Source organism: Coregonus lavaretus (genome assembly GCF_964263955.1).
Source record: "Coregonus lavaretus genome assembly, chromosome: 16".
Lineage (NCBI taxonomy): Eukaryota > Metazoa > Chordata > Actinopteri > Salmoniformes > Salmonidae > Coregonus > Coregonus lavaretus.
In genome coordinates, this window is record NC_140003.1 from 13,648,361 (window position 1) to 13,657,627 (window position 9,267).

Below are 9,267 nucleotides of genomic sequence, written 5' to 3' on the forward strand. Positions count from 1 at the left end.
ATGACCAAAATGTACATACCTTCCATCTGGAGAATGCCTTTTCTGGGAGCAAAATATAGATAGCCTATTCCAAAGGTAGGGAATAAGGAAAATTGGGTTGTATTCATTAGTGCACACCATTTCAAAACGTACCAAAACGCTTTGCAATGGAAAATGAAAGTGAGTGTTTCTTATTAGACAAATTCAGATAAACGGGGAGGGATCTAAGTCCTTTTTCTTCCGTTTGGTGCCTAATGAATACTACCATCTAGTGCCATAGCAGAGCCAGGACAGGTAGTCATGCAGTTGGGAGGGTTGGTGTGACACTTCTCATGCCTGACAGTTGACAGTGATTTATAATATTAAATATCCCTTAAGGAGTAATTAGACTGTCCTCAATCCGTTGTCCTAATTCATCACCTCCTATTTAATTATGCATTGACAGATGTATATTTAGCTGTAAAGTTCTGTAACGATCTGAGGAATGGACAGAATAATGCTGATATGAATATGGTTGATGTCACTTCAGATTTTGCACTTTGGGGTTAGGTAGGTTTGCAAAAATCCCAGAAATGGAAGACTTTCGGAATAAGGGAATAGTCAGAAAATCCAGGAGTCCTCCAACTGGGTTTTCTGGAAATAACTGTGAATTTTGGGAGTTACTGGAATTTTGAAACCCTAGGGTTAGGTAGGATTCTTTTCATACAGTACATTATAGGAGGTATTTCCATGCCTTTGGGTTAAAAGGTTGGAAGCACCTCCTAAAGGAAAGGAAGGTCGAACCAGTGTCGAACCAATGTATGAGGGATTACTTTGAGATTCCATTGACAAACTATGTAACATTGTTATCCATGTCGACTTGTCAAAGAAGCAACAAGTACAGCAACAACGTCGACTGCAATATCATGTACTAGCTATGATTTATACCGTCTCAAACAAGCACAATCTTACAAAGTTTGCCCACAAGATGAGATGCTCACATACACAGAGTGTACAAAACATTAGGAACACCTTCCTAATATTGAGTTGCACCCCCTTTTGCCCTCAGAACAGTCTCAATTCATCAGGGCGTGGACTCTACAAGGTGTCGAAAGCGTTCCACAGGGATGCTGGCCCATGTTGACTACAATGCTTCCCACAGTTGTGTCAAGTTTGCTGGATATCCTTTGGGTGTTGGACCATTCTTGATACACAAGGGAAACTGTTGAGAGTGAAAACCCAGCAGCGTTGCAGTTCCTGACACAATCAAACCGGTGCGCCTGGCAGCTACTACCATACCCTGTTCAAAGGCACTTAAATCCTTTGTCTTGCCCATTCACCCTCTGAATTGCACACTAACACAATCCATGTCTCAATTGTCTCAAGGCTTAAAAATCCTGACATCAATAAGGGGATCATAGTTTTCACCTGGTAAGTCTGTCATGGAAAGAGCATGTTCCTAATGTTTTGTACACTCAGTGTAAATCAAACATAGGACAGGCAGGCTCATAACTCGCAGGTAGCCTCGGACTTCAGGCTTCAACAAGAATGAATTTGAAAGGATGGTCACGCGAGACTAACTCACAGGTGATGTCCAAACTTTATTTTGAGTAACAAACAGGGCTTAGCTAAAGCCAAATGAAACAAATATCGCACAGTAATCAGCAAAAAGCTTTCAAATACAGTCATATACCTTACAGGGATGTAGTGCTGACAAAACACCATTTAAGCACCACTCCCCAAACTGTAACATATCACTAATGCATTAGTAAACCACTGACCGTATTCATATTAGTAAAAATGAATTATAAGTGTTTATTCAGGTATCCCACAAAGGACATTACTAGAGAAAGACAAACAATCCTCGCTCAAAAATGTTTTCTCCCATGAATAGAAGTTTATGCATGTCATTACAGACTAATGCACAACAAATCATATCTATTATGAATGTAATAATCTGTAGAAGCCTGTTACAGCACACAAATGACAATGGGACACAGAATTACAGATCCCTTGCTGAGAAAATGCACACTGGTTGAATGTGGCTCTTTGACATATTTTACCAGCCTTAATCGGTTTGAGATATGAATGATGGATTAGTCCCTCTGTACTTTCAATTACTTGTATTTATCTCATATTGAGAACTAAGGGTAAGAGACTGAGTATGAGCACTTACAAGGGCAATACAACATAAAGATGTGTGATAATGATAACGTATCTCAATCAGACTCGCCATGCGGTACAAAGATCACTAACTTTATGACAGAAAACAACAGGAGACCGAACTTCTTTGAAGATTGAAAACAGTGATTCTCACAATTCAAAAGAGTATTTAATTAATTGTAACTGCATGCAACGCATTCAGTGCGTAGGCTAAATGTCATTTGAAAACACAATTTCCTTAGGATCCAGTTTGGTTAGCACAAACATTCATGATTCAAAGAATAAAGATTCAGAAAAGCAGACTGACCCAATACCCATATGGGAGCCCATTCAGACAGGTAAAGGACGGGGCATACCGTGGCATTAGTTGGTGGTGTAGCTACGCATGTCCTTGCATTGTAGGATGTAATTTTACCTGTCAAATCATATTTTCCGGACAATGGAACCAGTCTCAATTAAGAGAAAGGTCGCCTTTTTCTCTCCAAGGCCTCTCATCCAACAGCGACTCCACACAGCAGAATCTAAGAGCAGGATCTTCATTACGCCATGTCATCAGTCTCCTCTGTCTCCACTAGGCAGGCCTCATCAGAGGTAGGAGCCCTGAACGGGGGGTGGTACTCGAATGATGTGAGGACGGCACCGTGTTGGTGATTTTGGTGCAGGAACCAAAAGACTGCCGAGATCCCCATGATGGCGACCACACTCAGAATGACCAGAGCTGAGAGCAGTGGACTGGTAGCTGAGCAGGACAAAAACAATGTAGGGAGAGAGGTCACCATTGAGCTTACTGTACGGCTATATAAGAACAAAATAAAGGAAAATGGCTTTGCTTCACTTACTGGGTTTGCCGTTTTTCTCTGCTTCTGAAAAATAAATTAACAATATATCAGTGAAATATGAGTAAAAATAACTCATATGAATGAAAATAATAACATCTGTATACACTTGTTTATCAAATTGACATAACAACACATTGCTGCTGCAGTGGGCCTATGTCAACTAGTCTATGTCGGCGGGAAATGAAAATAAATGTTTCTGTGTTCTGTGGTCGGTCGGAGGCTATTTGACGGCCGCCCGCTGTGCATGGACGATGTTCGTTATGGTGTGTCCCGTCTCTTAGAGTAGAAAGATTATGGTTCACAAATGCTGCTAAAAATAGGGCCTTACTTTCAGCAGTTTCACAGACCACTCCATTCTCTGGGTTTTCAACACAGCTGACTTTCTCCCACACCCCTGTGGTGGTGTGCATGGCAACACAAGTGTCCATGGGAATCAAGTCAGGCGAGCTGGAGCTGTTCCCCCAGTTCTTAAAGCTCAGGCCCATTTCATCTTGCCACTTAAAGTCCTCATCTTATCAGACAAAAAAAAACAAGACATCAAAATTAGAAAAATAGCAATTACTTCACTCATTCTCTCTCTGTTAATTTCACATTTCTTTCATAACCCAAACAAACCTGGTCTGAAATAAATAGTTATACACATAGTGAAAATAACCCAGTTCAAAGAAAATCAGTGGCGTCTGCTTTTTTCCACATGATTTGCACATGAAAGGCATTAATATCTGGGTACGAATCACAGTTTCTTTCAGTTGCTTTTTTATCCTCCTGCTTCTGCTTCCTCAATATAGAGCTACATAAAAACAGTATTTCCTGACATTGTGCAGTTCAGAACTGTTCCAAATGGGGAAGAAGCATTATTCATGCTTGACTAATCCGAAGTGGGTCAATGGGAAATCTTTCCAGGCAGTGTTGACAGTACTGTCAAAGAGTGTGTGCCATGGCACACGTACAAGACCTGATAAACCTTATTAGCAAATAAATGTGATCATGATACTCATTATGTAAAAACAATCGTAGAAACACTGATCCCAAGGCCTAGTTTAATATGTATTATGGCAGTGGGTGAAGTAACCGCATTATGCTGTACAATCACATAATAGGGCAAAGTAGCTTTCATAAAACAGAGGTGTCATAATTTCAGAATAAATATCAGTACTTACCGTCACTGTCATAATACATGCCCAACCACACATGGATGTTGCCTTTCCACACCTGCGGACTGTACTTGATGATGAAATCATTCTCCTCTGCACTTTGGACACTCACCAGCTCTAAGAGACAACACAGGACAATCTGTAAAATCAGGAATGGGCAACTTTGAGGGGATGAGGGCCACAAAATATCTGAACTCATCATGGGGGCCCGGGTCTGCATACCCACATCCATACATGCAGTCAGAGCCGGCCTTAGCCTTTAAGTGACATTTACAAGAGGAAAACTGCTTATGCAAAAGCAAATTTCGAAATTGCACCTTGTGTATTCTACTATTCTAACTTTGAATAGTTGAGACAGACAGTTTTTTTTGTCTTTGGAAATTGATCCGGGGGCCTACAAAAGGGGGGCAGTTGCCCATCCCTGACCTAAATGATAAAAAAGTTGCAACATAATGAGATACAAAAGTCATGAGTACCATATCCTGAGCAGAGAGACTTCGCAGCTTCAATCGTATAACTTTTAGCTATGTCTTCTTCTCCATGGACAAAGTGGTAGCATCTTTGTCCAAAAGGCACCCAGGTGCGCCCATCTGCAGGACAATCTGTGGGGAGAATTAATCATGAGACAAAACCACTATAGTCTCAACCCCACTTTCAAACAAAGTAAGGTGTCCCTGGTCCAACAGCTCACCGAAAACAAGTCAAGCAAGAGCCACCAGTGTTACCAGTTGGGATGTGACTGGTGTAACAGAGTTAAGAATGTAGCGTAAACTCACTCCACAGCTAGATTGAAATGTCGCGGATGGAACCTTCCAATTGGTACCTTTTGGGTGACTCAAACCGTTGGAACGTTGTCAAGGAGGTCGGTCACATGTGTTAGCAAAGCAGAGGTCCCAAGTTCGAGCCAGGTATGAGCCGAATCGGGTGGAAGTGGTACTCGCTTAGCAAGCAACGTGACACCGTAACACTGGCAATCACGGATGTTTGGAGTGATTCTTCACAAAACCCAGACACAAAAAGACCAACAACAAAAAAAAATCCATAGAATAGTCCTTTGGAGGAAGGATTGTTTACATATATTTGACATTTGTATCTAAAAGCATAATTGAGAAATAACTTATCAAAGCTGGCCTATTTGGCTACATTTAATACTCCATAGTGTTTCATCTGTAGGTGCTACAAAGTGTCAGATGAAGCTTTACCGCTTGCTCTGTAATATGAGTAGTATTTTGATTTAAAAAATCATTTAATTTATGAATATTCCAAAATATAAACATGAATATTGAAAATATACAATTTTTGATTTGGCTAATTTTTCTATATATTGATGAACATAATATACTCTACTTGCATATCAAAGTTCCAGAGTGGGATTTCTGCTACAGGTATGATCACATTTGTCAGCATTACCGTGAACGTGAAAATGGATTCAAAATGGTCACCCTCTGTTGGTGATTGGAGGATGCGCAATGATACAAGTAAAAGGAGGGCTGTGATTGGTTACATTGCCTACCATGCCAATTTATAGGTATAAAATGGGGCATAACTTTAAAATTAGCAGAGATCCTACTCTTTTTTTTTTTGTTGTTGTCTGGTTTCGTGAGGAATCACTGACTTTTTTAAAGCAAGAGAGTCTTTAGTGCGATATCTATTTACTGGAAGCATTAAGTACTTCTAAAGCCACAGTCTGGATGTTTTCCAGTAATTTCAACTAATGAAATATACCCCTTGACTTTAATGTATGTATACCTTCGTGAGATTAGTGCAATTGCATTATCTTGTCAAATAGAAATCAAGTGCCATGTCAGCGAAAATGTCATGGAATAAATTGTTTGTTTACATTTTGTAGGTGGGCCCACTTGGAGATTATGCACATTTTACAGAAGACTATCTGAAGACTAGGCTACACTGCCTTGCTACCTTTGGAAATTATATGGACAAATATTGTTTGCTTCAACATTATACCTCGATGTCCGAACTATACATGGTTACAAGCCAAATCACGAGGGCAGCTTTATGCCTGTCTAATAAATACTAGAATATTTGGCATGTAATCGAATGAAAATATAAATCCCTACAAAAATATATGCGGACATGGAAATCGTGAGCATTAGTGCAATGTTACAATGTTGTTCAGTGAACTTTGCCGAAATGTTATCCCGTTACAAGTTTAAACTGAAAGCACAACAAGTACTTAAACTTTCTCGAACAACACGAAGGGAGCATTTGCCATCCACTTAATATAATAAAATTAAACAATACTTAATTATCTCAACTTACCACCAGCTAAAGTAGATTGCCAATAAACAACAACGAAAAGGAGATTGCACAAGGTTAAGGTGCGAAGGTGCCATTCCATCATTGACTCCATGTCCGCGAGCTCCAAAAAAATTCTGAGCTTCGTACGTCAGCATCTCACATTGAAATGTAATCCCACCCCTACAGTGCCTGAATTGACATGCTCCCTCAAAAAGTAGACTGTAGCAAAGTTCAGACTCAAGCGTACGTTTGAAGCTTGTCAAAACAAATGATCATACCATCAACTTTATTTTGAATTGCATGATATTGCATAGCTGCATATTGTTGAAATGATTAGTGAAGTTGAAGAATAACATTAAATTCATAAAATTCTATAGAATTTTCAGTTGCTTTATTATGGATTATGGAGAAGGAAGCAAGATCATTCAAAATTAGGGGGAAGTGTGTCTATTTGGGTATGTTTTGTTTTGTCACAGGAGTAGGGCCCCATGGGGACATTGATTTAGAGAATACCCATAAAGCCTCTAGATGGTGCCATAACTGCATACATTTGTATAGATTTCAGTGATTGCAACCCAGTGGTATCACATTCTGCCTAGAGTGCCTCTTTATGTTTTGAAAAAATTACAGAATAAATATATCACAGTCACACAGGAACATATTTTATACATTTATTCAACTGAAATTAGTGAGCAATTGGATGTAAATAAGAAGCACAATAAATTCCATTCATTTTTAGGTTGTACAGCCTGATCCTTACTTAGGCCTACCATGACTCAAATGATGAATAACATTATTGTCTCATTAATTAATCCAAAACTCCCAGTGATTCCGCTGAGTTGACCAGGATATGGCTGAAAAAAGAAGATGCGAGACTTTAAGAAGTGAAAAGAATGTTGGTGAGAGCTGGAATGGCAGAGCGCTCAGTGGGGTACGTGAAAGCCTCATTTCTAGACAAAAGAAGATTAGAGACACTGCATTAATAAACAAGACAAAATCAACAGGGAACATAGACGCAATGTCTGCTGCATATCCACTCCAAAAATTATTCAGCAATGCCAGAGATTCTTTGGAGGTTTAATAACAGACAATCTGCATAGTTGAGACTTGTAAAATGAGAGCAGATATTTAATAAGTCAACACACATTAGCAATGGACAAGACTGTGATTGATATCTCACACATACTTAATATGTAGAGGAGAGTGGGATAAATTGAGACATTTTTTTTATTCAGCATCACTCTGTCAAGGGAAATACAGTATTCTTTCTAACAAAGATATCTACATATAATTCTGGATGTTGTGTATCCCTGGAAATAATTAGAATTTATGTAAACAATACAGTTCTAAAAAAGTTGTCTCTTGGCACGACTTACCCCGGGTATGGGGAAATTGTGCCGCAGGACAGGGTAAGTTAAACCGCCTACACATTTCTGTACTGAATGAAATATTACCACCACCTTTTTAAAACCATGTCTATCTCTATTTCACAAACCCAATTCAACACATACACAATTGTTTTTTTGCATATTTTAACACAGGCTTAACAACTATCAAACACTTTGTACTTAAACATTTTTTTTTATATATAGGTCAGGCCCTGTTGTTACCTGATATCCCAGCGATAATGCCTTGCATTATGCCAGGGAAGAAAACGCTTACATTTGCTCAACTTGCCATTGGCTCAACTTACCCCGATAGACTGTCACATGACTATAGAAATGGAAACGTTGTGATTTTAGAGACACAAAGTAACAATAGCCTATGATTAAAGGGACTGCATTCAATCTGTTACTAGGCTCACACCATCATCATCATTATCATTAGGCTATTCACCTAATTCAAATACAATCAAATCACACCCACAATTCAATCGCCCACCATTCATTCATTGACATCAGTGAGGAGAGACATTGGGTTTAACAACAACATAGATCTAGGACCAAGTTTGCCTGCATCTTGCCTGCGTCTATTTGGGGACAAAACACATTCTTTATAGGCCTAGATATAGTATAGGCTGTTTTTAGCCTTCAACCTTTATATACTGTAACCATATGAGTGAATTTATATACAATATTCTGGTGAGATGATGGCAGTGGGATGGTAGGCCCCTAAATGGCAGGTAATCCAAGAAAGATAAGTAGGTGCCCAGTATGTTGCAATAAACTTTAGTGAACTATTAACAGAATATATTTACAAAAGAATACACACACACACACACACACACACACACACACACACATATATATATATATATACATATATATATATATATATATACAGTACCAGTCAAACAAATCAATATATATGTTATATTTGAGATTCTTCAAATAGCCACCCTTTGCCTTGATGACAGCTTTGCACACTCTTGGCATTCTTTCAACCAGCTTCACCTGGAAAGCTTTTCAAACATATGCTGAGCACTTGTTGGCTGCTTTTCCTTCACTCTGCCCTCCGACTCATCCCAAACCATCTCAATCGGGTTGAGGTCGGGGGATTGTGGAGGCCAGGTCATTTGATGCAGCACTCCATCACTCTCCTTCTTGGTAAAATAGCCCTTACACAGCCTGGAGGTGTGTTGGGTCATTGCCCTGTTGAAAAACAAATGATAGTCCCACTAAGCCCAAACCAGACAGGATGGCGTATCGCTGCAGAATGCTATGGTAGCCATGCTGGTTAAGTGTGCCTTGAATTCTAAATAAATCACAGATAGTGTCACCAGCAAAGCACCCCCACATCATCACACCTCCTCACAAAGACACGGCGGTTGGAACCAAAAATCTCTAATTTGGACTCCAGACCAAAGGACAAATTTCCACCGGTCTAATGTCCATTGCTCGTGTTTCTTGGCCCAAGCAGATCTCTTCTTCTTATTGGTATCCTTTAGTAGTGGT

At 39.5% G+C, this 9,267-nt stretch overlaps 1 protein-coding gene across 2 annotated transcripts; it reads right to left on the reverse strand.

The window, feature by feature from the left end:
• Positions 1–1,539: 1,539 nt before the first annotated feature.
• Positions 1,540–6,521, reverse strand: LOC311144080 (CD302 antigen-like). Of its 2 annotated transcripts, XM_084180033.1 has the most exons (6): positions 6,395–6,521; positions 4,591–4,716; positions 4,121–4,231; positions 3,289–3,471; positions 2,961–2,984; positions 1,540–2,860 (listed from the first exon to the last, which is right to left on the reverse strand). In XM_084180033.1, exons 1-6 carry the CDS (start codon positions 6,483–6,485, stop codon positions 2,661–2,663), a joined length of 735 nt encoding a protein of 244 aa, XP_084036159.1. In that variant the 5' UTR covers positions 6,486–6,521; the 3' UTR covers positions 1,540–2,660. The 2 variants fall into 2 exon arrangements, with proteins under 2 accessions (XP_084036159.1, XP_084036160.1); XM_084180034.1 differs by lacking the exon at positions 4,591–4,716.
• Positions 6,522–9,267: the final 2,746 nt, after the last annotated feature.